We start from the raw sequence: 27,774 nt of genomic DNA, 5'->3' as shown, positions 1-27,774 counted from the left end.
CTTCCCCACTTCCTGTCTGCCCTCTCATGCTGCCTTTAATTCAGACTTCGCATCTTCATCCTGACGCAGGGGGTCGTGTATGTGTGTATGAGGAGCCGGGGTAGATCATCTAACTTGGTTTGGGAATGCACACAGAGCAGTCTCAGAGGCTTCTGGGCCCCTGCTTCTCAGAGTGTGTGGAGGGGAAAGGGAGAAAGGAAGTTGCTTTTCAAACCATCTAGGAGGATGAAATGACAGGACCATACCAGGAAGATGAAATCCATTTCTTAAAACATCATTTTAAACATGCTCCTCATAGCATAATCTCTCCCAGTTGCTCATAGGATAAAGAACAAATGCCTCATCTTGGCATACAAGGCTTTCCATAGCTTTTCCCCTTTATACCCTGGAAGCATAACTCCTTTTTTCTGTCTCCTCAATTACTCATACTGATAGGGAACGGGGTCAGGGAAGTGCAGGGAAGAGAAGGGCGGGTCCCAGAAGGGCGGGTCCCTGGCAAGGGCTCCACCCCCAGGCCTGTGCCCACGAACCTAGGTGAGGACAGGCACTCCTGCCTTGGAGCCCAAATGTTGCATTTCCCAAGACCACCCTGGCCTGCCACACCGTCATCCTATGCGTATAAAAATCCCAGAGACCCTGGCAGGCAGATACACAAGCAGCTGGACGTCGAGAGGAACACATCGGCGGAAGAAGATACAAGCAGCTGGACGTCGAGAGGACATTGAAGGGCGAATGCTGGCGGAAGAGCACACAACAGACACCGGCACGCCAGCAGGGCATCCGCCAGAGGAAGGACGCGGAGTTTGGCCGGGAGTGTTGGAGAAGAGTCGGTGGCAGTCTGACTCCAGGGAAAAACCATCTCCCTTCTGGCTACCCCATCTGCTGAGAGCTTCTTCCAGTCAATAAAACCTTGCACTCTTTCTCCAAGACCACGTGTGATCCAATTCCTCCGGTACACCAAGGCAAGAACCCCAAGGCAAGAACCCCGGAACACAGAAAACCCTCTGTCCTTGCAATAAGGCAGGGGTCTAATTGAGCTAACACAAGCCGCCTACGGACAGCTAAACCGAAAGAGCACCCTGTAACACACACCCACTGGGGCTTCAGGAGCTGTAAACATTCACCACTAGACACTGCCGTGGGATTGGAACCCCACAGCCTGCCCATCTGTATGCTCCCCTAGAGGTCTGAGCAGCGGGCACTGAAGAAGCAAGCCACACCCCCATCGCACGCCCTGCGAAGGAGACAAGAGGACTTTCCACCTTTCCATACTCCCCGGTCTCATCCTCTCACCTGCAAGGCGTTTTACATCCTCACCTCCACCTCCACCCCAACCCAACTACCTCACCTCATCTTACTTATCTTTTTTTTTTTTTTTTTTCCTTTTTGAGGCACAGTCTGTTTTTTCCTTTTTGAGGCACAGTCTCGCTCCGTCTGCCAGGCTGGAGTGCAGTGGCACCATCTCGGCTAACTGCAACCTCCGTCTCCCGGGCTTAAATGATTCGCCTGCCCTCAGCCTCCCGAATAGCTGGGATTACAGGCTTGTGCCACCAGGCCCAGCTAACTTTTGTATTTTTAGTAGAGATGGGGATTCACCGTGTTGGTCAGGCTGGTCTCGAACTCCTTACCTCAGGTGATCCGCCTGCCTTGACCTCCCACAGCACCCGGCCCTACTTATCCTTTAAGACCAGCTTCATGTGCTGTCTCCTCCATGAAAACTTCCTCCCTGGATGATTCCAGTCCATATACTCTTTCTTGGAAATACCGGAGAGAATGTACCCTCTGCACCATTCATATTGACACTTACACCATCTTTTGACATTTAATTCCAAGTTGCCTTCTTGGCTCTGAACAGCAGAAATGAGAAGAAACTTTGAAGAGAAGGGCAAAGTTCCAGTTGAACATAGTTTAGAGCTCTAGGCCAGGAGTCCAGACCCCTGGGTTCTCTTTAGGGCTTGGCCATGAATAGCCAGTGGCTTTGAGCAAGTTTTTATCTGGTTTGAGTCACCATTTTCTTATCTATGAAAAGCAGGGCATTACTTAGTTAATTGCACCAGCCCCTCTGCTTGATAGTCTCTGGTTCTGTTTTGTTTGTTTTACAGAATGAAGAGTAGTTTTATAGAAAAAAGAGGACAATATTGGGATCACCTTTGACCTGTCCATTTGGAAATATTTTCTATTGAGTTATAGAAAGGTGGGAAGCTTTCATTTAGAACAAGTAAGTATATGAGAAATAACATCTACCTGGTTATACAGTCTGCTACCAAATACTGGTGATGTTGAATGGAAAATCAATTCATGGCTTCCTCTGACCAGTCGTATGTGGAATTACCGATAAATATTCTTCTGTTGTTTTAGGAATTCAGTTGCAAATATGGTAACCTGTGATAAAAGACAGAACCACAGACAGGATAGGACTTACACAAAGAGTGACCAGGTGTATGTTTTAAAGTGTTCTCATCACCTGTTCAGCCAGACAGCAGAGAGCTACACACATCAAGCTCATTGTGAAGAAACATGGTGTAGATCTAAGTGGCAACCAAAATGTAGCTCTTTCCACTTCAACGACTGGGTGTAGACCTGCGCTGTCTAGTATATTAGTAGTAGCCACTAGCCCCCTGTAGCTATTTAAAGGTGAATTTAAATAAAATTTAAACTTCAGTTGCACAGTCACTGTAGCCAGATTTCAAGTACTCAGTAGTCAGATATGACTAATGACTACCATATTGTATAATGCGGATATAGAACATGTTCACTATCACAGAACATTCTATTGAAAGGCATTGGTCTAGACAAAGAGATATTCTGAAAAGAATGAATAATGAATTAATAAATGAGCAGCATTTTTTCCACCTAATTACTTGATAAGGAAGGAGTATGATGGTCTACATACAAGGATATATAACATAGTACAATAATACCTTACTGTTTTGTATATATAGATATATATATATCTATATTTTTTTATTTTTTTGTGAGACAGACTCTCGCTCTGTAGCCCAGGCTGGAGTGCAGTGGTGTGATCTCGGCTCACTGCAACCTCCACCTCCTGGGTTCAAGCAATGCTCCTGCCTCAGCCTCCTGAGTAGCTGGGACCACAGGCGCGTGCCACCATGCCCAGCTAATTTTTTGTATTTTTAGTAAGGGCGAGGTTTCACCATATTAGCCAGGCTGGTCTCGATCTCCTGACCTCGTGATCCACCCGCCTTGGCCTCCCAAAGTGCTGGGATTACAGGCGTGAGCTACCACGCCCAGCCACTTTTCCAATTTTGAGACATTTTTGTGTATGAGAGTTATGTGACTTATTCAATATAATGAGTCTTTTAAATAGAATCTTTTAAATAATGTGTCTTCATTTTATAGGTGAAGAAATGTAGTCTTAGGAAGGCTAGGCTGTGAACTTGTGTATGTGGGTCTCTAAGCCTTTCTGAGGCTTTCTTTCTTTTTTTTTTTTTTTTCAAGACGGAGTTTTGCTCTTGTTGCCCAGGCTGGACTGCAATGGCGCGATCTCAGCTCACCGCAACCTCCACCTCCCAGGTTCAAGCGATTCGCCTGCCTCAGCCTCCCAAGTAGCTGGGATTACAGGCATGCGCCACCATGCCTGGCTAATTTTGTATTTTTAGTAGAGACAGGGTTTCTCCATGTTGGTCAGGCTAGTCTTGAACTCCCGACCTCAGATAATCCGCCCACCTCAACCTTCCAAAGTGCTGAGATTACAGGCATGAGTCACCGCATCCAGCTAAGGCTGTATTTCTTTAGCTCTAAACTGAAGATCACAACGGGACACAGACTTAGAGGTTACTTCCATAGGGATGATGTAGAAGCTAGAGAACAGATGAGACCCCAGAAGGAAAGAGATGGGACTGTCTTGCAGGACATGTAGACAAGGAATATTCTGGCTGAGGTCAGCAGTAGAGCTCTGCAATGGTGAGAAAGGACAGCTGGGATGGGGTCCTGGTGCTTGGAGTGATTGATGGTGCATTTCAGGCCAGAGAGGTTCTGGGGTCTTTGAGAGAAGCACATTCCCTCTCTGATCAGTCAACACAGGTTTGAAAGCCAGGAGCGGCCAGGCACGGTGGCTCATGCCTGTAATCCCAACACTTTGGGAGGCTGAGGCGGGCAGATCAACTGAGGTCGGGAGTTTGAGACCAGCCTGACCAACATAGAGAAATCTCATCTCTACTAAAAATACAAAATTAGCTTGGCGTGGTGGCACATGCCTGTAATCCCAGCTACTTGGGAGACTGTGGCAGAAGAATCACTTGAACCCAGGAGGCGGAGGTTGTGGTGAGCTGAGATTGCACTTATACTCCAGCCTGGGCAATAAGAGCGAAACTTCATCAAAAAAACAAAAACAAAACAAAACAAAAAAACCCAGAAGCAGCCTAGCCCAGGAAGAAATCTAGTGCAGACGGCGTCTGAGAGTTAAAAACCAGGAAGACATTTCTCCAAGCTGTCACAAACATAGCATGGGCACAGTGGGCACAGTGCCTGGGTACAGTGTGGTCTGCCTTTCAGAATTAGACATTGCAGTGTCAGACACAAAAAGGACACAACTATCCTCAAGGCCAGGCGGGAGAGCTTACATTGGATAAAAATCAATGTTTTGATGTGATACTCTTCAGAAAAGACCAAAGTCTGTGAGAGATAAAATGTGCTCTTCCTTTGTAGGGTGACACCTGAATAAAGGCTAAAAATAGTAGCTATCATATATTGAGTTATAACTTTGTACGAGATACTATACATGAATTCTTGTAACAACTTCCTAAGTTAAATACTGTTCTCCACACCATTGTACGGATGAGGAATCCCTGGTGTGCTGGAGCTGGTTCTTACTGTGATGTGAAACCTGATTATTGAATTTTCAGGATTTTGTTAGCCAGCTGACATACACTGTTAGCTTGAAATAGGCCATGGTAGGAATATTTATACCACGGGGATTGGTGAATGCTACAAATTAGGGCCTTTACTCCTAGAAGGCCAGTTTGTGAAACCATTTAGCAGCACATAACTTTTTTTGTTGTTGTTGAGATGGAGTTTTGCTCTTGTTGCCCAGGCTGGAGTGCAATGGTGCAATCTCGGCTCACTGCAACCTCCACCTCCCAGGTTCAAGCGATTCTCCTGCCTCAGCCTCCCGAGTAGCTGAGACTACAGGCATGCACCACCACACCTGGCTAATTTTGCATTTTTAGTAGAGACAGGGTTTCTCCATGTGGTCAGGCTGGTCTCAAACTCCCGACCTCTGGTGATCCACCCGCCTCGGCCTCCCAAAGTGCTGGAATTACAGGTGTGAGCCACCGTGCCCAGCCAGCAGCACAGAATTGAAATAGACTCAAAGAGGCTTAGTGACTTGCCAAAGTCACACAGATGGTAGCAAGTGGCAGATCCTAGGCCAGTGCTGTTATTCTAAAGCCAACGGTCTTACCACTACGACCTCAGTGGGGACTGTTTTATATCGGAGGGACAAGATAACTCACCTTACTTCATCACCAAAGCAAAACCATCTTGCTCATCAATGACTCTGGGGTTAGAACTGCTTTGCAGAGCATTTCTTAAAGGCCTGGAATTCAAGCATTTGGCATCTCCATAACTCAGGAGATGCCCACAGGAAAAAAATGCATGGCCCTAATGCTCTGGAGACAGATGCTGACATGCACATTATATATAAACAAATAAATATATATATTTCTCCCCATCTCCTCAGTGAATTTCATAAAGGACAATATCCGAGCCCTTATTCAAAGAATGGGAATGACTGTTGTAAAGCAAATTACAGATGACCTATTTGCATGGAATGTTCTGAATTACGAAGAAGTATGCAACATTTGCTGCGAGAAGGTGGAGCAGGATGCTGCGAGAGGGATCATTCACATGATTTTGAAAAAGGGTTCAGAGGCCTGGCCTGTAACCTCTTTCTTAAATCCCTTGAGGAATGGAACTATCCTCTATTTCAGGACTTGAATGGACAAAGTAAGTATCATTTAGTTTTGCAGATGGCAGAGCCTCTGCTTTTCCTCCTCTTCATATCACCTGGCAATGGCCTTTGATTCCTGCTAAGGAAAAGCTTAGATGATTTTAGGAAAAATTCATAGTAGATCAATTGATGGTGAAGCCAAACAACCCCAGGGCCAGGGAATAAATGACTGAGTATAGTGTCACTGCAAGATAAAACAGGACAATGAGTGTACTAGTTAAGCTGCCAATGCAGCAGTGGTTCTCAGCGTTGCCTGCTTGGATGAGATCTACCTATGGGAGAGAGGCCCAGCTGACTACCTACCATGTCCAGGCCTCCTGGTAAAGACAGCCTGACTGACACAAGAGCACAATTCTATTTTTCATGAAATATGAATTCAGTTTTTATTTTTTTTAATTAGTAAATAAGGTCATGACAGATTTTACTTAGAGTGAAGGCCTAATATGCTGACAGTTACCCCAACCATCTTTCTCCGCCAAATTCTTTACTTTCCTTAACCCATACACAAGCTCCTCCCTGTTCCAACCAGCTGCTATAAGATTTGGTTGTGGAAAGGAGGAAACAGAAAGCAAAAAGGGGAGTGGGGTAAAGGATGCCGGGGAAAGGGGGAGCAGACAGGACCCTTTGTGCCTGCTCGGAACTGGGAAAGGACATTACGTTCACCAATGGCAGATTCTCAGCCTCACCCCCTCGTTCATCCTCCTGAACACTAGGTTTTGAGGAGACACAGAATTGGGTCCTCTTTAACATCACCTCTTCTCTAATAGGTCTTTTCTATCAGATATCAGAAGGAGACTTGGACGATTTGGCTCAGGATTTAAAGGGCTGGTACCATACCCCATCTTTTCTGAACTTCTATCCCCTTGGTGAAGATATTGACATTATTTTTAGCCTGAAAAGCACCTTCACAGAACCTGTCCTGTGGAGGAAGGACCAACACCATCACCGCGTGGAGCAGCTGACCCTGAACGGCCTCCTGCAGGCTCTTCAGAGCCCCTGCATCATTGAAGGGGAATCTGGCAAAGGGAAGTCCACTCTGCTGCAGCGAATTGCCATGCTCTGGGGCTCCGGAAAGTGCGAGGCTCTGACCAAGTTCAAATTCGTCTTCTTCATCCGTCTCAGCAGGGCCCAGGGCGGACTTTTTGAAACCCTCTGTGATCAGGTCTTGGATATACCAGACACACTCAGGAAGCAGACATTCATGGCCATGCTGCTGAAGCTACGGCAGAGGGTTCTTTTTCTTCTTGATGGCTACAATGAATTCAAGCCCCAGAACTGCCCAGAAATCGAAGCCCTGATAAAGGAAAACCACCGCTTCAAGAACATGGTCATCGTGACCACCACCACTGAGTGCCTGAGGCACATACGGCAGTTTGGTGCCCTGATTGCTGAGGTGGGGGATGTGACAGAAGACAGCGCGCAGGCTCTCATCTGAGAAGTGCTGATCGAGGAGCTTGCTGAAGGCTTGTTGCTCCAAATTCAGAAATCCAGGTGCTTGAGGAATCTCATGAAGACCCCTCTCTTTGTGGTCATCACTTGTGCAATCCAGATGGGTGAAAGTGAGTTCCACTCTCACACACAAACAACACTGTTCCATACCTTCTATGATCTGTTGGTACAGAAAAACAAACACAAACATAAAGGTGTGACTGCAAGTGACTTCATTCGGAGCCTGGACCACTGTGGAGACCTAGCTCTGGAGGGTGTGTTCTCCCACAAGTTTGATTTCAAACTGGAGGATGTGTCCAGCGTGAATGAGGAAGTCCTGCTGACAACTGGGCTCCTCTGTAAATATACGGCTCAAAGGTTCAAGCCAAAGTATAAATTCTTTCACAAGTCATTCCAGGAGTACACAGCAGGACGAAGAATCAGCAGTTTATTGACGTCTCATGAGCCAGAGGAGGTGACCAAGGGGAATGGTTACTTGCAGAAAATGGTTTCCATTTCGGACATTACATCCACGTATAGCAGCCTGCTCCGGTACACCTGTGGGTCATCTGTGGAAGCCACCAGGGCTGTTATGAAGCACCTCGCAGCAGTGTATCAACATGGCTGCCTTCTCGGGCTTTCCATCACCAAGAGGCCTCTCTGGAGACAGGAATCTTTGCAAAGTGTGAAAAACACCACTGAGCAAGAAATTCTGAAAGCCATAAACATCAATTCCTTTGTAGAGTGTGGCATCCATTTATATCATGAGAGTACATCCAAATCAGCCCTGAGCCAAGAATTTGAAGCTTTCTTTCAAGGTAAAAGCTTATATATCAACTCAGAGAACATCCCCGATTACTTATTTGACTTCTTTGAACACTTGCCCAATTGTGCAAGCGCTCTGGACTTCATTAAACTGGACTTCTATGGGGGAGCTATGGCTTCATGGGACAAGGCTGCAGAAGACACAGGCACAATCCACATGGAAGAGGCCCCAGAAACCTACATTCCCAGCAGGGCTGTATCTTTGTTCTTCAACTGGAAGCAGGAATTCAGGACTCTGGAGGTCACACTCCGGGATTTCAGCAAGTTGAATAAGAAAGATATCAAGTATCTGGGAAAAATATTCAGCTCTGCCACAGGCCTCAGGCTGCAAATAAAGAGATGTGCTGGTGTGGCTGGAAGCCTCGGTTTGGTCCTGAGTACCTGTAAGAACATTTATTCTCTCATGCTGGAAGCCAGTCCCCTCACCATAGAAGATGAGCAGCATATCACGTCGGTAACAAACCTGAAAACCTTGAGTATTCACGACCTACAGAATCAACGGCTGCCAGGTATTGTAAATATCAGTGGTTTGTGCTATGTTCACTTAAAAAAAAAATAGTGTATAAATTTGGAAAAGGAGAGAGGAGACTTTATTTCTTCTAAAGGGTTACAGCCTGCAAGGTGGCCATCCCGCAGGCTGGGAAACATGCCTCTAACCAAGACCACAGACAGGCACCTCGAAGGAGGGGTTGGGGTAGACGCTTTATGTTGAATGGGTTGGCTAAACATACATATTCAACAGATTACAGGAGGAGCTATGAATATTCCTGAAGGTGGTCTTGACGCATGCCTATTGAATAAACATGCATGTAACATACAACCCAAGTTCACTTTGGGGTGGAGATTTAGCATTTAAATCAAGCTTATCCAACCTGCAGCCCGTGGACTGCACGTGGCCCAAGACAGCTTTGAATGTGGCCCAGAACAAATTCATAAACCTTTTTTTTTTTTTTTTTTTTTTTTTTGAGACAGAGTCTCGCTCTGTCGCTCAGGCTGGAGTGCAGTGGCCGGATCTCAGCTCACTGCAAGCTCCGCCTCCCGGGTTTACGCCATTATCCTGCCTCAGCCTCCCAAGTAGCTGGGACTACAGGCGCCCACCACCTCGCCCGGCTAGTTTTTTGTATTTTTTAGTAGAGACGGGGTTTCACCATGTTAGCCAGGATGGTCTCGATCTCCTGACCTCGTGATCTGCCCGTCTTGGCTTCCCAAAGTGCTGGGATTACAGGCTTGAGCCACCGCGCCCGGCCCATTCATAAACCTTTTAAAAACATTATGAGTTTTTTTTTGCAAATTTTTTTTTTTTTTTTTAGTTCATCAACTATCATTAGCGTTAGTGTATTTTATGTGTAGCCCAATACAATTCTTCTTCCAATGTGGCCCAGGGAAACCAAAAGATTGTACATCCCTTTAAATGATTTAAATGTATTACAATAGGCCTATACTTCAGAAGTTCTTTTCAGAACACAAAGGTAAGCAGGTATGCAATCTCTGTAAACCAGCCAGAACCAGTCTGTGGTTGGTGTTCCTCTGATCAGGAGAGAGTTACTGAAATCACTCTCTTCTCCAATCAAAGCTGTAGTTATGGCAGGTGGAACAGGGATTGTTAGCATTTGTGAGCTGGATGAGTTGCGAATTGTTTAATATTCACAACTATCAATATTGCTTGTCTTGAGACCAATGCATGTTTAGCTACCAAAGAAGAAAAATCTGTGGTGGTTACGGCACAGTTTATTCTTTAAAAAAATTTTTTTTTCAAGGTAGGGTCTTGCTCTGTCACCCAGGTGGGAGTGCAGTGGTGCAATCACAGTTCATTGCAGCCTCAACCTCCTGGGCTCAGTCGATCCTCATTGTTTTTTTTTTTTTTGAGAGACGAGGTCTCACTATGTTGCCCAGGCTGGTCTTGAACTCCTGGGCTCAAGCAATTCTACTGCCTCCACCTTCCAAACTGTTGGGATTACAGGCATGAGCCACGACGCCCAGCCTAGGACAGTTTATTCTTTAAGTGTAGAGCTGCATGACTTAGCCTTTGCCTGGCATGGTCTTATGTCCTGTTTATAACTTGGTATTTTATTGCCATAAAAAGTCTGTTCTGTTAGTCTTATGATCTCTATGTTAACAGTAATGCTGATGAGTTGTGTTCAAACCACAAAAGAGAGGGAGTATGATGATGTGTGTTTGACCTCCCATCCTGTCATGGCCAGGTCCTTTGTTTAAGTTTTTTTCCGGGGTCCCCTTAGCCCAGAGGGGATGCATTCCATTGGTGCAGGGGGGCCTAGGAATTTTAGTTTACAGCTATAATCAAGCCTGGCTGGAAATAATAGCCAGGAATACTGTGAAAATGTTAGATATATAGTTTTGCTTTATTTATTTATCTATTATTTATTTTTATAGATATGGGGGTTCAAGTGCAGTTTTTTTACATTGATATATTTCGGGGTGGTGAAATCTGAGCTTTGAGTGTAACCACCATTATCAGTTAGATAATTTCTCATCCCTTGCCTCCCTCTCACCCTCCCACCTTTCCAAGTCTCCATGTCTATTCCGCTTTCTATCTCCACGTGTACACATTATTTAGCTCCCACTTGTGAGTACATATGGTATTTGACTTTCCGTTTCTGAGTTATTTCACTTAAGATAATGGCCTCCGGTTCCATCAGTGTTGCTGCAAAAGACATGATTTCATTTTTATTAGTTTTGTTTTAAATTTTCTAGTAGTTTCTGCTAGGTGTCAGGACTTGAAAGGAAGGTAGAAGGGCGGTGGAGAGAGGTCCATGCTGGGGAAAAGTTGTCAGATTGGGAGCCATAGGGAAGATTCCCAGAGCTGTAGTCTGATTGGAAAGATATATATACACACACCTACATATATACATATATGTATGTGTTTAAATATCTTTAAAATATTTTTATTAAAAATATAAATATATTAAAAATATTTTTATTAAAAATATATTGAGAGGCTGAGGCAGGTGGATCCCCTGAAGTCGGGAGTTTGAGACCAGTCTGACCAACATGGAGAAATCCCGTCTCTACTAAAAATACAAAATTAGCCGGGCGTGGTGGCGCATGCCTGTAATCCCAGCTACTGGGGAGGCTGAGGCAGGAGAATCACTTGAACCCGGGAGGTGGAGGTTGCGGTGAGCCGAGATCGTGCCATTGCACTCCAGCCTGGGCAACAAGAGTGAAACTCTGTCTCAAAAAAAGAAAAGAAAAGAGGAAAAAAAAAAAAAAAAAATATATATATATATATATATATATATATATATATATATACACGCAGGTTAAGCTTGTCTTCAGCAAATCCTTCTGCGAGCACCCCCATCTTTACCAATACCCAGTCCTCCCCTGCCAAGTGACACCCTGCCCTACTTCAAGTCTTGGAGGAAATCCAGCCTGTAAATTAATCACCTGCAGGAGTTAGTAGCTAATTGTGTTACAAGATTCTCATCTGGGAAATTGTAGAAGATACCCAGCCCCATTCCCACCCTAACTATTGTTTACTTAGTTGGGACCGGGCCAGGTGACTCACACCAGTAATTCCAACACTTTGGGAGGCCAAGGCAGAGGATTACTTGAGATCAGTCTGGGCACAATAGGAAGACCCTGTCTCTACCAAAAATTAATCATCTGGGCGTGATGGTGTATGCCTGTAATCCCAGATACTCTAGAGGCTGAGGTGGGAGGATCACTTGAACCGAGGAATTTTCAGGCTGCAGCAAGGTATGATCATACCAGTGCCTGGGCAACAGAGCAAGACCCTATCTCCAAAAAGAAAAGAAAAAAAAGAATGAATGGTAGAAGATTTGGGGAATATTGTCTAACATGATGAAATTCCAGATTTTAGACTTCAGACACAGATATGTGAGGGCAATCTTTCTGGGTAAAGGGGATACTTCCCCAAATTCCGAATAACACTAAAGGAGAATGCCTGCCCTACCTGTGTAGACCAGTTTGGTTGCCCAGAGCAGGAATGCTATGTGGTGTGAAGCTATGAGAAGCAGGAACCTTGTTCTACTTAACTGTAGCAGTCTGGGGTTAGTTTCAGACACAAGCAATTTCCCACCCAGCTCTGCCTTGCTTGTCACCCTGCAGAGAAATTTTCTGTCATTTTGAGATTCTAGAATTTTTTGTACAGATAATCTTTGAAACCTCCTCCTTAATGCGGGAATCCCTTCTGTAAGATTTTGGATGTCACGAAGACTTTATTAGACTACCTTCTGTGTCAGGAAGCTCACCATCTACTCATGACAACTCTTCTTTTATACTGATCTTGTAAAGTGATCACCTGTGTGCTGAATTTGGCCTACATGGTGTTTAGAATTATTTTGTAATGTTTGCCATTTAAAAAATTATTTACTTTATTTAACTATTATTTTTTTTTTGAGACAGGGTCTCACTCTGTCACCCAGGCTGGAGTGCAGTGGCACAATCTTGGCTCATTGCAACCTCCACCTCCTGGATTCAAGCAAGTCTCCTGCCTCAGAATCCCAAGTAGCTGGGATTACAGGCACACACCACCACACCTGGCTAATTTTTGTATTTTCAGTACAGACGGGGTTTCACCATGTTGGCCAGGCTGGTTTCAAACTCCCAATCTCAAGTGATCCACCCACCTCGGCTTCCCAAAGTGCTGGGATTACAGGTGTGAGCCACTGTGCCCGGCCCTCCTTCTTTTTTGTAGAGACAAGGTCTCTCTATGTTGCTGAGGCCAGTCTTGAACTCCTGGGCTCAAGTGATCCTCCCCCTCAGCCTCGCAAACTGCTAGGATTATAGGTATGAGCCACTGCACCCAGCCAGTTTTAGAAGGATGTTTCTTGTGGGGTTTGCAGGAGAGGGTGTTGTAGATTCCTTGACATTTTTATTGTAGACAATCATGTTATCTTTGAAAAGAATGATTTTAAATTCTTCCCTTCCAATTTGTATTCCTTTTATTTTATTTTTTGCCTTATTTCACTGACTAGGATGTGCAGTACAATGTTGAACAGGGGTGGTAGGAATGAACATCTTGTCTTGTTCCTGACCTTAGGGAGAAAGCATTCAGACTTTCACCGCTAAGTATAATGTTAAATGTAGTTTTCTTGTAGATGTCTTTTATCAAGTTGCTGAGAATTTTTTTTGTCATGAATAGATGATGGATTGTGTTAAAGTGTTTTCTGTATCCATTTATATGATCATGTCATTTTACATGAATGGACGTTGGATTGTTTTTATAAAATTATTTTTAAATTATTTTTGAGGCAGGGTCTTGTTCTGTCACCCAGGCTGGTGTGCAGGGGCATGATCATAGCTCACTGTAGCCTTGACTTCCTGGGCTCAACAGATCCGCCCGCCTCAGCCTCTTGACTAGCTGGGACCTCAAGTGTGCACTATCACATCTCGTTAATTTTTAAATTTTTTGTAGAGATGAGTTCTCACTATGTTGCCCAGGCTGGTCTCGGACTCCTGTGCTCAAGAGATTTTCCCGCCTGGGCCTCCCAAAGTGTTGGGATTACTGGTGTGAGCTACCCAGCCTGGATGCTGGATTATGTTACATGTGTTTTCTGCATCAATTTATAGGATCATGTAGTTTTTCTTTTAGACTGCCAATATAATGAATTATATGGATTGATGTCCAAATATTGAGCATCCTGCATTCCCTATATGAAACCCATTTGGAGGTGGTGTAATATTCTTTTTTTTTTTTTTTTGAGACGTAATCTTGCTCTGTCACCAGGCTGAGTGCAGTGGTGCGATCTTGGCTCACTGCAACCTCCGCCTCCTGGGTTTAAGTGATTCTTCTGCCTCAGCCTCCCAAGTAGCTGGGACTACAGGCACATGCCGCCATGCCCAGCTAATTTTTGTATTTTTAGTAGAGACGGGGTTTCACCATGTTGGCCAGGCTGGTCTCGAACTCCTGACCTCGTGATCCACCTACCTTGGCCTCCAGAGTGCTGGGATTACAGGTGTGAGCCACCACACCTGCCGTAATATTCTTTTATGCATGACTGAATTCCATTTGCTATTTTGTTGAAGATTTTTGATTCTATATTCATGAATGATATTGGTCTAAAGTTTAATTTCCTTTCTTTCTTTCTTTTCGAGACAGGGTCTCACTCTGTCACCAGGGCTAGAGTGCAGTAGCGCGATCTCAGATCACTGCAACCTCCGTCTCCTGGGTTCAAGTGATTCTCCTGCCTCAGCCTCCAGAGTAGCTGGGATTACAGGAGCCTGCCACTAGGCCCAACTAATTTTTTGTATTTTTAGTAGTGATGGGGTTTCACCATGTTGGCCAGGCTGGTCTCGAACTCCTGACCTAGTGATTCGCCGGCCTTGCCCTCCCAAAGTGCTGGAATTACAGGCGTGAGCCACCACGGCTGCTATAATATTCTTTTATGCATGACTGAATTCCATTTGCTATTTTGTTGAAGATTTTTGATTCTATATTCATGAATGATATTGGTCTAAAGTTTAATTTTCTTTCTTTCTTTTCGAGATGGGGTCTCACTCTGTCACCAGGGCTGGAGTGCAGTGGCGCAATCTCAGCTCACTGCAACCTCTGTCTCCTGGGTTCAAGCAATTCTCTTGCCTCAGCCTCCAGAGTAGCTGGGATTACAGGAGCCTGCCACTACGCCCAGCTAATTTTTTGTATTTTTAGTAGAGACGGGGTTTCACCATGTTGACCAGGCTGGTCTCAAACTCCTGACCTCGTGATTCGCCTGCCTCGCCCTCCCAAAGTGCTGGGATTACAGGCGTGAGCCACCTCGCCCAGCCTCAATTTTCTTTCTTTTCTTTTCCCTCCTTCCCTCCCTCCTTTCTCTCTCTATTCTGTCTCTCTCACTTTCTTTCGTTCGTTAAAGACAGTGTCTCATTCTGTCACCAAGGCTGGAGTACAGTGGTGTGATCACAGTTCATTGCAATCTTGATCTCCTGGACCCAAGCGATTATCTTGCCTCAGTCTCCTGAGTAGCCAGGACTACTCACACCTGCCACCACACCTGGGTAATTTAAAAAATATTTTGTAGGGATAGGGTCTGGATATATTGCCCAGGCTGGTCTCGAACTCCTGGCCTCAGGTGATCCTCCTACCTCTGCCCCCAAAGCACGGGGGTTATAGGAGTGAGCCACTGTGCCTGGCCTAAATTTTTTTCTTCTACATCTTTGTCTGCTTTTCATATCCAGCTAATGATGGCTTCATAAAATAAGTTGGGAATTGTTCTTTGTACTTCTATTTTCTGGAAGTGATTGTGTAGAATTGATATTATTTCTTCTTTAAATGTGTGGTAGATATGAAGGCAGTTGAAGAAGGAAAAAAATGAAAATGTGTGGCAGAATTTGCAAGCGAACGTATCTGTGCCTGCAGGTTTCTTTTTTGGGAAATTTTAGATTACAAATTCAATTTCTTTAATAGCTATAAGGCTATTCCGGTTACCTATTCCATATCTCACGACTATTGGTAGTTTGCGGTTTTCAAAAAATTGGGCAATTTCATATATGTTGTCAAATTTATGTGTGTAGATTTGTTTATATTATTCTTTAATTGTCCTTTTAATATCTGCAGTGTGTGTAGTGATATCCCCTTTTTTGTTTCTGATATTGGTAATCTGTGTCTTCTTTTGTCAGTCTTGGTAGAAATTTTCTAATTTTATTGATCTTTTCAAAGATCCAACTTTTAGCTTCATTGCTTTTTTTCTATTGTTTACATTTATAATTTTGATTTCTGGGCTGGGCATGGTGGCTCACGCCTGTAATCCTAGCACTTTAGGAGGCTGAGACCAAAGGATCACTTGTGCTCAGGAGTCCGAGACCAGCCTGGGCAACATAGTAAGATCTTGTCTCTGTTTTTAATTTTTATAATAAAGATGTAATAATTTTGATTTCCACCCTTATCTTTATTAGTTTATTTCTTCTTTCCTTTATTTTGCTCTCTTTTCTGTAATTTCTTTTTTTTTTTTTTCGAGACAGAGTCTCACTCTGTCTCCCAGGCTGTAGCGCAGTGGCGTGATCTCGGCTCACTGCAAGCTCCGCCTCCCGGGTTCACGCCATTCTTCTGCCTCAGCCTCCCCAGTAGCTGGAACTACAGGCGCCCGCCACCTCGCCCGGCTAATTTTTGGTATTTTTAGTAGAGACGGTGTTTCATTGCGTTAGCCAGGATGGTCTCCATCTCCTGACCTCGTGATCCGCCCGCCTCGGCCTCCCAAAGTGCTGAAATTACAGGCGTGAGCCACCGCGCCGGCCTGTAATTTCTTTAGTATGCCTCAGTTGTTGATTTGAGACCTTTCCTCATTTCTAATATAAGTATGCAACGCTGTAAATGTCCCTGTAAACACTATGTTAGCTGAAGATTTTTTTTTTCTTTTCACCCCTTTGTGAGTGGAGAGCTGCAGATTTTGAAGTTTTGTTCTTATTTTTAAAAATATTTTTCAAAATATTGTCAAATTTTCCTCGAGTCTTTTTTAACGCATAATTATTTAAAAGTGTGTTGTTTAATTTTCAAGTGTTTAGAAATTTCCCTGTTATCTGGGAAATCATTTGGAGAACATGCTTACGGTGAAGTACAATGCCCATTTCTTATAAAAAGTATGTTTTTATGTCTATTTCATGAGCATTTTTGGCTCATGGCGATCATTAAAATCTTTTGATTGGTAACAAAAATGACAGTAATAGTAAATGACATAGTAAATAGCAAATATCCGCTGAACAGAGTCTAATCTTCTTTCTTTTGACAGGTGGTCTGACTGACAGATTGGGTAATTTGAAGAACCTTACAAAGCTCATAATGGATAACATTAAGATGAATGAAGAAGATGCTATAAAACTAGGTCAGATTTCTGTTCTCATATGTGTATTAATGTGAGTTTGATAATAAGAGGAGTTAACTTCAGGCTGTGACACTGTGTGTCTGCACAAGGCAAGGATGTTTTTATGTACTTATGGCTACATTGGTTTCCCTAGACATATTCAAATTGTACAACACTAGATGGTAACCCTTTTGGGAAGAGAGCCCATGACGTGTTTTTAATTTCCCTCTCCCTGGCTCATGGGCTATTTTTTTATTTAAGGCATAGAAACAATATTTTAGTTTATAGTATGGTTTCATAATTGCATAGAAACAATATTTTAAAGTTTATACTATGATTTCATAATTAAGTAAAATTTCATAAATGAAATAGGACACAGGAAACAATGTGAATCAAGAAAACTTTGGGGGAAGCATGCTTTCATTCTACACTAGAGGTTGTGTTTCCCCAATCCAAAAAATGAAAAGGAAAAGGAAACTTCAGGAACACAAGCAGAACACATGGCTTACCACAGGGAACCAGGCCCTCCAGGCCAGGGAGGATTCCTGTTAAAGCTGCTTTCCTTGAATGTCCCTGTTTCCTCGTGTGTTAGATTTTTTTTTTTTTTTTTGGCTCTTTTTTTCCCTAGTTGAGTCCTCACTAAAAGGCTCCTCTCTTCCCTTCACCTTGTTCTTTCTTATTCTGCTTCCTGCCGAAAGACAACTCTATCCTATAATCAAATCATGGCTGAAGCCTGGGCACGGTGTATCACGCCTGTAATTCCAGCACTCTGGGAGGCCAAGGCGGGTGGATCACCTGAGTTCAGGAGTTCAAGACCAGCCTGGCCAACATGGTGAAACCCCATATCTACTAAAAATACAAAAATTAGCTGGGCGTGGTGGTATGCACCTATAATCCCAGCTACTTGGGAGGCTGAGGCAGGATAATCACTTGAACCCAGGAGGAGGAGGTTGCAGTGAGCCGAGATTGCTCCACTGCATTCTAGCCTGGACGACAGAGAGAGACTCCATCCCGAAACAAAAACAAAAACAAAAGCAAAACATGGCTGACTTCTTTTCTTTATATGGCCTACATGAGAATAATCAAATTAATTCAGTGTTCAATAAACATTTATTGCATGTGTATAAATTACACAGAAAATCAGAGCTGGAAGAGGATTGAGAGCATCTAATTCAACTCATTCATTTCACAGAAAACTCCACTGGAACCTAAAATAGCTTATTGACTTGCTCAAGATATTACCAACTGGCAGAAAGAGGTCAAAAAGTACCTCTCTAGGACAGCCTGCTTCTGCTATTTAGGAATCAAAATATGAACTTGACTAAACCAGTCTAATTATATTAGTAATAATTTACTCTTTATTAAAGAGTTACTGTGCTATACATTAGACACTAGCCTAGGCAGTTTTATATACTTCATTCCACTGAATCCCCACAACAGTCCTAGTACATAGATATAATGATCCCTAAAGCTTAAGCTAAAAGATTGAATAACTTGTCCAAGTTTATAATTATTAAGTAGGGGATCCAGGAACTGACTGCAAAGCTCATGCTCACAACCTCCAACCTGTAGGTACTCCCATGACAACAATGAACATTTATTGAGCACTTACTATGTGCCACATTAAATATGTTACATACATTATCTGCAACCTTCCTGAAAACTCTGCAAGATTGATATTATTAGAATCATATATTTCTTTTCTTTTCTTTTTTTTTTTTTTGAGGCAGAGTCTCGCTCTGTTGCCCAAGCTGGAGTGCAGTAGCGAGATCGCAGCTCATTGCAACCTCTGCCTCCTGGGTTCAAGCGATTCTAATGCCTCAACCTCCCGAGTAGCTGAGATTACAGGTGTGCACCATCACGCCCAGCTAATTTTTGTATTTTTAGTAGAGATGGGGGCTCTGCCATGTTGGCCAGGCTGGTCTCGAACTCCTGACCTCAGGTGATCTGCCCACCACTACCTCTCATAGTGCTGGGATTACAGGTGTGAGCCACCGTGCCTGGCCATTAAAATCATGTATTTCTTTCCTGTAGGCTACAGTACCATCAAGATAAGGCAATATTTTAATGACACAAAGTAAGGCCTAACCAATCCTAAACTGCACATTAGCTTTAGACCTAAGAATGGGGGACATTTCAGAATGTTTCCAATTGTACTGTTGATATAAGGTAAATCTTTTTTCTGGTTAAATACACTGCAGTGGATGTGGTCTTCATTCTAAAGCATCAGGCGGGACTTGTGGTCTTCATTCTAAAGCATCAGGCAGGCCCCATATCATGAGTCCCAGGCAAGAGTTTTGAGGCTGTGAACAGTTGCACTAGAAGCACTCCAAGGACCAAGTCCCCATGCTACCCCCCTGAACTCAGCCCCCCGCTGTTTAAGATTTTTGAGAAGATTGAAAGGAGAGTGCTCTAGAACACTTCATCCATCTAAAGAATTGTCGTAAGAGTATACATTGATGCCCATTAATTACAAATTTACGATAGTGTTTCTTATGCTACTAAGAGAATAACCTCCACATAAGTGATTTTTGTGTGGTCCAAGAGACTGGAAAGTGAGAGTTGAAAGAAGAACAGCTCTCTTTGACTCTTTGTAGCTTAAGGTTGCTGCAGGAAGAACATGGGAAGGTCTCTGCACAATTATTCTTTGCTTTCTTTTCAGTTCATTAATCTATGCTTAAATTGAATTAACTTGGTATCCTAATGCATTCCTTTCTCTTTTTTCAGCTGAAGGCCTGACAAATCTGAAGAAGATGTGTTTATTTCGTTTGACCCACTTGTCTGACATTGGAGAGGGAATGGATTACATAGTCAAGTCTCTGTCAAGTGAACCCTGTGACCTTGAAGAAATTCAATTAGTCTCCTGCTGCTTGTCTGCAAATGCAGTGAAAATCCTAGGTAACTGTTGCTTCCATTAACTGAATGAGGACAGTATAACAGAACATGTGATACTATTATACTAATTCACACTAAATGTCTCAAATGGAAATTTAATTTTAAGGAAAACTGGAAAAGATAATAAAAACTTCTGGATAATAAGCAGATTGTTTTTAATGATTTTTCTCCATATTGGAATTAAAATCAACTATTGATGGATAATAGGGGATAATTTCAGAATAACTGAAGATGTAACTTTTAGAGAAAGTGAAAAGGAAGAAAATAAGAAATAGGTGCTTGAAACTTGCCACACAACCTGTCATATAATTTACTGCCTAATAAACATTTAAATGAATGGATAAATGATTGAGAAGTGAGAGATAAAGATTTTCTTAAATGATCTCAGGCCTCTAATTCCTACCCATTGCCCTGTTAAGATGAAGTTAATGTGCATTAATGTGACAATTGAGTCTTCTGAGTTCCCAAAGGGATGCATATCGAGTATGGGGAAACTTACTGCATATTTCTGGATAAACTATACATGTGTAATTCAGACATATTTTAAAATTTAGATTTTGGAAAAGAGTGGTATAATCTTTTTAAAGTTAAACTATATAACTTCTGGGAGTCTCTAAAGATAACTAAGGAAGCCATTTGTATACCAATACAAAGTTACAGCTAGAGAAACCCACAGTTGAAAAAGGCTAGACAAGTACTGGGAATATGAGCACAATGAGCACATGCCTTTATTTCTCTGCTTACTGCTGGGCAGAGACAGGCTTAGAACTGGAAATCGCAAATGTACTCTTTTAAAGAGAAGTTCAGCAGGTTTTTGACTGTAGAGCACACAACCCAGAAGATACTTTAAGAAAAGGGCTCATATGATTGATTAAAAATAATAGCCAATATTATAACAAGAGTACATATTCATGAAAAACTTGTCTGATTTTTTTAAAAAGGAGATTTTTCTAGCCTTGACAGAAAAAACTTCACCTAGATTAAGCAAGAGTGATAACATGTGAAGAAAAGAACTAAGCAATTCTTAGCTAGACTGGTACCATTATATAATTCATGTTTGCATACAAAATAGTTTTCCATTACCTCAACATATTTATGTCTTTGTTATTCAAATACATCTTTTGTACATAGCATAAAACTGGGTCTTGCTTAAAAAAAAAGTTCTGATTATCTGATTATCTCTGCCTTTTAATTGGAGTGTTTAGTTCATTAAGATTTAATGTAATTGTTGATATGGATAAATTTGAATCTGCCATTTTGCTATTTGTTTTCTTTTTTCTCATCTTTTTTTTTTTACTAGGTTTTTATTATTAACATCACAACAATTATGTCAATAAAATCATCTCAGTTGAGGTACACAAAACCAGCTCATTTCATTTTTGTTGTTGTTGTTCCTGTTTCTCCTGTATGATTAAGGACATTTTATAATTGAAGCAACTTTACATTTTATCTGGTCCAACTACCTCATTCTATAGAGGAAGACATTGAGGCTTAGAGATTTTTCCATGATGACATAACAACTACATCCCATGCTGCTTTAGGCTTTATGTGACCTGGAATTTATTAATCAGAACCTAGGACCAATGACTATTTGCCCATTTGGTCATAAACATGGGATTTGGGGGTTATGCCTATGCCAGTGCCTTTGGAAATAATTAAAATAACCAAGGCAAGTTATGATTTGCATTACCATTAGCAGAAAAGATAAGAACTCAGAATTATTCTAAGGATACTTCAAAATACATTTATATTTACCTGAAAACTTTTTTATTTTGGATTACTTTTTTTCCCAGCTCAGAATCTTCACAATTTGGTCAAACTGAGCATTCTTGATTTATCAGAAAATTACCTGGAAAAAGATGGAAATGAAGCTCTACATGAACTGAGTAAGAATGACAATTCAGCCAAAATCAGATGCTTGAATATGTGTACTGGGTAGTCGAAATACATAGCCTGGGCCCTGAGGTCTTTTATACCCATGTGTGCCTTACTAGATGCACCCTCCTTAGGAACATCATTTAGGCCTTTCCTAAACTGCCCTTAACAAACACAGGCCCATGTCTTTTAAGTCACCAGTTTACATATGCTCACTGCACTTTGAGGCGGGATCCCACCTGCTTTCCTCCTTTGAGGAGGCAACTGTCAGAGTAGCTGATGTGCAAGACAAATTTGCTTAAGGAATTGGTGATATGGATTTTTAGGTGTGACAGTGATATGTGATTATGGTTAAAAGAAAAAAAAAAGAAAGAACTGATTCATACTGTCCATGATTTGCTTTAGAATAATACCGGGGGAATTAGGTCAGGATTAAGCAAGATTGCCCATGATTTAATGTTTTTGAAAAGTGACTTATTAGTATATATAGTTTCATTATATTCTTCTGCATAATGTTTGTATAAGCTTGAACATTTTCCATAAAAATAACCAAAAATTAAGTAGATTCTCATTGCAGATTGAATAGGCTACAGAGCCACCAAACATAACGATCATTCCTTCCCCAACATCCCTTCGTTCTTCCTCAGTTTTGAGATCATCCAGTCCCTGAACTGCTCTTTGTTTCTTCCAGTTGACAGGCTGAATGTGCTAGAACAGCTCACTGCACTGATGCTGCCCTGGGGCTGTGATGTGCAAGGCAGCCTGACCAGCCTGTTGAAACATTTGGAGGAGGTCCCACAACTCGTCAAGCTTGGGTTGAAAAACTGGAGACTCACAGATACAGAGATTAGAATTTTAGGTAAGTACACACATACTGAGCCAAGATAAATGGATTTGGCCCTTAAAAAGTTCTTGAGTTGGCTTTGCTTATTTTGCCCCCTTATTTTATTTTGCTTCCTCTTTTTTTTTAAATATAAGTATGTCTAAGGAATTCATTCATGTTAGAGTAAGAAGACTTAAAACACCGGCCTTCCTTCAGGTTGTAAGCCCTTTACCTACAGAATTAAATGGAAAGCATTCACAGTATCCAGTAAGATGTATTATATTAGTCATAGTTCTTTTTTTTTTTTTTTTTTTGAGACGGAGTCTTGCTCTGCCACCCAGGCTGGAGTGCAGTGGCCAGATCTCAGCTCACTGCAAGCTCCGCCTCCCGGGTTTACGCCATTCTCCTGCCTCAGCCTCCCGAGTAGCTGGGACTACAGGCGCCCGCCACCTCGCCCGGCTAGTTTTTTGTATTTTTTTTAGTAGAGACGGGGTTTCACCATGTTAGCCAGGATGGTCTAGATCTCCTGACCTCGTGATCCGCCCGTCTCGGCCTCCCAAAGTGCTGGGATTACAGGCTTGAGCCACCGCGCCCGGCCCTAGTCATAGTTCTTACTAGCCTTAACTTTCTGAAATTCAGCAACGCCCCTCCCTCCAATATCAGGAAATATTTTCAAGTTACTTATTGGGTATTCAACACTATATATAAAGGTGAATGTAGCTGTATCTAAATAGAGTCACAAAATATCTTTAAATAACTGTAATATTATCCAGAAACAAATAGATCTATATAAATGACTGAAGACACCACCAACCTCAGGCAGTTGGTGAAAGAAGCCCTCATACTATCTGCATTACTTTTCAATCTGTGCATAACATATGGCCTCAAAACATAATGGCTTAAAACAATAACCATTATCTCACAGTTTCTGTGGTTCAGGAACTTGGGAGTTCAGCAGGTTAGCTCTGGCTTGACCTCTCTCATGAGAGGGGCTGCTGGAGGATGTCCTTCCAAGGTAACTTCTCACATGGTTGGCAAGTTAACACTGGCTGTTGGCTGGAGGCCTCACGTCCTCATCACTAGACCTCTTCACAGGCTGTGAGTGTCCGCACAACACGGCAGCCCACTCATTTCTGGTCACTTCTGACATATCGCACTGGTTGCACAAGTTATTCCAATCCAGCATATGGAAACATGAATACAAAGAGGTCAGGCTCATCAGGGTCAACTTGGAGGCTATCATACTAAAGCCAAGGACTTATGAAGACAGCCTCTATCACCTTCATTTCTCTTACAGATTGTCTAGAATGTGTTTAGTTTATGTAACATACAATTTATTAAACTTTTTTTTGTTTTTTGGTTTTTTTAGGCGGAGTCTCGCTCTGTCGCCCAGGCTGGAGTGCAGTGGTGCGATCTTGGCTCATTGCAAGCTCTGCCTCCTGGGTTCACGCCATTCTCCTGCCTCAGCCTCCCGAGTAGCTGGGACCACAAACGCCTGCCACCATGCCTGGCTAATTTTTTTTTTTTTTTTTTTTTTTTGTATTTTTAGTAGAGACGGGGTTTCACCGTGTTAGCCAGGATGGTCTCCATTTCCTGACCTCGTGATCCACCCGCCTCGGCTTCCCAAAGTGCTGGGATTACAGGTGTGAGCCACCGTGCCCGGCCACATTTAAACTGTTTTTAAGTGTAAAAGCTTTGTGGCATTAAGTACATTCATATTATTGTGCCACCGTCACAACATCCATCTCCAGAGCTTCTTCATCTTCCCCAACTAAAATTCTGTACCCAATAAACATTAACTCCCATCTGCTGCTCTTTTTAGAACCTTCTTTCCTGGAGATTCGTACCTAAGTCCTTAGGCTGCCCGAGGGTTTGCCTTCCTAATGGTGCTTCAAGTTCTGGATCTTTCCTTCCTTTAATTCCTAACTTCACGTCCATCCACTCCCTCAACCCATTAACTCACATCATTCTGGTGTCATTCCTTCAGGCCCTTCCTCTATTTTAGGTTATACTAGAGTCAGGTGGCTTCTGTGACAGGCTAATTAGCTAGCTGATAAATAATCCCTCTTAGGTAACCTCATACCTTAAGTGAGTTGGAAAGGATGTGTCTTTTCCAAGAGGCCCTTAGAGAATATATAGATTTAGAATTCATGTTGGGGAGGCGTTTTTAGGTTGAGGTTTTTTAGCATCCTTTAAATCTTTAGGTAGCTGCCTACTTTGTCCACTCCCAAGGCTGGCCATTGAGACCAGAGAAGGAGATGGTGTGCTTAATGAAATAAACTGAGCTAGGCAATAATTTGTAATTTGTTATTTGTTGAGACGGAGTCTCGCTCTGTCTCCCAGGCGGGAGTGCAGTGGCTTGATCTTGGCTCACTGCAAGCTCTGCCTCCCCGGTTCAAGTGATTCTCCTGCCTCAGCCTAGTAGCTGGGATTACAGGCACGCTCCGCCACCCGGCTGATTGTTGTATTTTTAGTAGAGATGGGCTTTTGCGATGATGGCCAGGCTGGTCTCAAACTCCTGACCTCAAGTGATCCACCAGCCTCGGCCTCCCAAAGTGCTGGGATTACAGGCAAGAGCCTCACCGGGCCCTCAGTTTTTTTAAAAAAAGAATTTGTGAACCGGGCATAGTAGCTTACACCTGTAATCCCTGTGCTTTGGGAGGCTGGGGTGGGAGGACTGCTTGCAGCCAGGGGCTCAAGAGCAGCCTGAGCAACACAGGCAGACCCCGTCTGTACAAAATACTTTTTTAAAAAATTAGGCCGGGCGCAGGGGCTCAAGCCTGTAATCCCAGCACTTTGGGAGCCCGCGGCGGGCGGATCACGAGGTCAGGAGATTAGGAACATCCTGGCTAACACGGTGAAACCCCGTCTCTACTAAATATACACAAAATTAGCCGGCCGTGGTGGCAGGCGCCCAGCTACTCCGGAGGCTGAGGCAGGAGAATGGCCTGAACCTGGGAGGCGGAGCTTGCAGTGAGCCGAGATGGCGCCACTGCACTCCAGCCTGGTCGACAGAGCGCGACTCTGTCTCAAAACAAACAAAAAAAATTAGCTGGGAGTGTTGGCACATGCCTGTAGTCCTAGCAATTTAGCAGACTGAGGAGGGAGACAATCCCTTAAGCCCAGGAGGTTAAGGTTGTTGTGAGCTATGCTCGTGCCACTGCACTCCAGCCTGGGTGACAAAGACCCTGTCTCTTAAAAAAAAAAAAAGGCAATTCAGTAAGAAAATATAATCATTATATATACACACACACACATATTATACCCACACATATATATACACACATATACATGTATATACACACAGACTATATATATACACACACACACACACACACACACACACACATATATGCCCCCAACACTGGAGAATCTACATATATAAAGAAAATATTGTTAGAGCTAAAGAGAGACATACAACCCAATACAACAATAGCTGGAGACTCAACACCCCATTTACAGCATTGGACAGATCTCCCAGACAGAGAATCAACAAAGAAACATCAGACTTAATCTGCACTATACACCAAATGGACCTATGAGATATTTATAGAGCATTTCTTCCAACAGCTGCAGAATACACATTCTTCTCCTTAGCACATGGATTATTCTCAAGGATAGACCACATGTTAGGCCACAAAATAAGTCTTAAAAAATCGCCCCACATTGAAACCTGATTCAAGTATCTTCTATTACCATAATAGAATAAAACTAGAAATCAATAACCAGAGAAACTTTGGAAACTATACAAACGTATGGAAATTAAACAGTATGCTCTGGAATGACAAGTGTGCCAATGAAGAAATTCAGAAGGAAATTGAAAAATTTCTTGAAATAGGCTGGGTGTGGTGGCTCATGACTATAATCCCAGCACTTTGAGAGGCCAAGGTGGGAGGACTGCTTGAGCCCAGAAGTTTGAAACCAGCCTGGGCAATATGCTAACATGTCATCTCTACAATTAAAAAAAAAAAAAAAATATATATATATAGATAGATAGATAGATAGATAGATAATTTAAAATTTCTTGAGACAAATGAAAATGGAAACACAACATACCAAAACCTATGGGATACAGTGAAAGCAGTATGTTCCCTCCTTCCCTCCCTCCCTCCCTTTCTTTCTTTTCTTTCTTTCTTTCTCTTTCTTTCTTTCTTTTCTTTCTTTCTTTTTTTTCTGTCTCTCTCTCTCCTTTCTTCCTTCCTTCCTTCCTTCCTTCCTTCCTTCCTTCCTTCCTTCCTTCCTTCCTTCCTTCCTTCCTTCCTTCCTTCCTTCCTTCCTTCCTTCCTTCCTTTCTTCCCTCCCTCCCTCCCTCCCTCCCTCCTTCCTTCCTTCCTTGCTCTCGCCCTCCCTCCCTCCCTCCCCCCTCTCTTTCTCTCTTTCTTTCGAGACAGGGTCTCCCTGTTGCCCAGGCTGGAGTGCAGAGATGTGATCACAGCTCACTAGCCTTGAACTTCTGGGCTCAAAGGATCCTCCTTCCTCAGCCACCCAAGTAGCTGGGACTAGAGGCTATTATGCTCTGCTAATGGACCTTCCTCTTCAATGACCTTACCTTCCATTCTCCTTCATCCATTCATTCTATGAGCATGCAATGACTAGATTATGATAAGCCACTTAAAATTGTTCTACCTGCAAAATAATAAATGCAGATATCCCATTCTCACACCACAACCTCCTGTATTTCTATCCATTCCTAATCACCAGTTCTTTTACTTCACTGGGACTTCCAGTCTGTCGATCCCACTACCTTCTACCTATTTTTCAGGCCCTTTCTATTTTGACTTCCCTTCCTACCTAGTTTCAACTCCATCTTCCATCCCTGCAAACATTCTTGTCTTTAACAGCTGAAATTCTCATGGCCCACAGTAGCATGAGTCAGTTCAGGCAATGACTTTGAGTGATGGATGTGTGATAGATGCAATGGTGAAATGAAGAGTATAATGAGAGATACAGTCTAATTAAAGAAAGACTACCTAATGAGATGCAGGGAGAACATGAGATGTGGAATGTGAGGTATGAAATGAAATACAGTAGATGGGGTGTACTTTCCTGACAAAACTCCAGGCCTGGATTGTCCTTAAATTTCCCTTTTTAGAATTTCATAACTACACTCAGGATGCAGGGGAAAAACTGCAAACTTTGGGAGATAAATACAAGTTCATGCTGGCAGATTTCAATGAAAA

At 42.8% G+C, this 27,774-nt stretch overlaps 1 protein-coding gene across 1 annotated transcript in view; it reads left to right on the top strand.

The window, feature by feature from the left end:
* The window catches only part of LOC105479687 (NLR family CARD domain containing 4), a 43,656-nt gene that overhangs the window by 7,297 nt on the left and 8,585 nt on the right, over window positions 1–27,774 (top strand). The window contains 8 exon segments of the mRNA XM_071076473.1: window positions 2,103–2,218; window positions 5,705–5,898; window positions 5,901–5,970; window positions 6,742–8,736; window positions 16,930–17,022; window positions 19,729–19,899; window positions 21,690–21,782; window positions 22,463–22,630. Coding sequence (XP_070932574.1) covers window position 2,218; window positions 5,705–5,898; window positions 5,901–5,970; window positions 6,742–8,736; window positions 16,930–17,022; window positions 19,729–19,899; window positions 21,690–21,782; window positions 22,463–22,630 — 2,785 coding nt within the window. The 5' untranslated portion in view covers window positions 2,103–2,217.

Source organism: Macaca nemestrina, chromosome 13, assembly GCF_043159975.1.
Source record: "Macaca nemestrina isolate mMacNem1 chromosome 13, mMacNem.hap1, whole genome shotgun sequence".
In the NCBI taxonomy this organism is placed as follows: Eukaryota; Metazoa; Chordata; class Mammalia; order Primates; family Cercopithecidae; genus Macaca; species Macaca nemestrina.
Note: the sequence above shows the minus strand (reverse complement) of the source record. Positions and strands in the feature narration are given on the sequence as shown.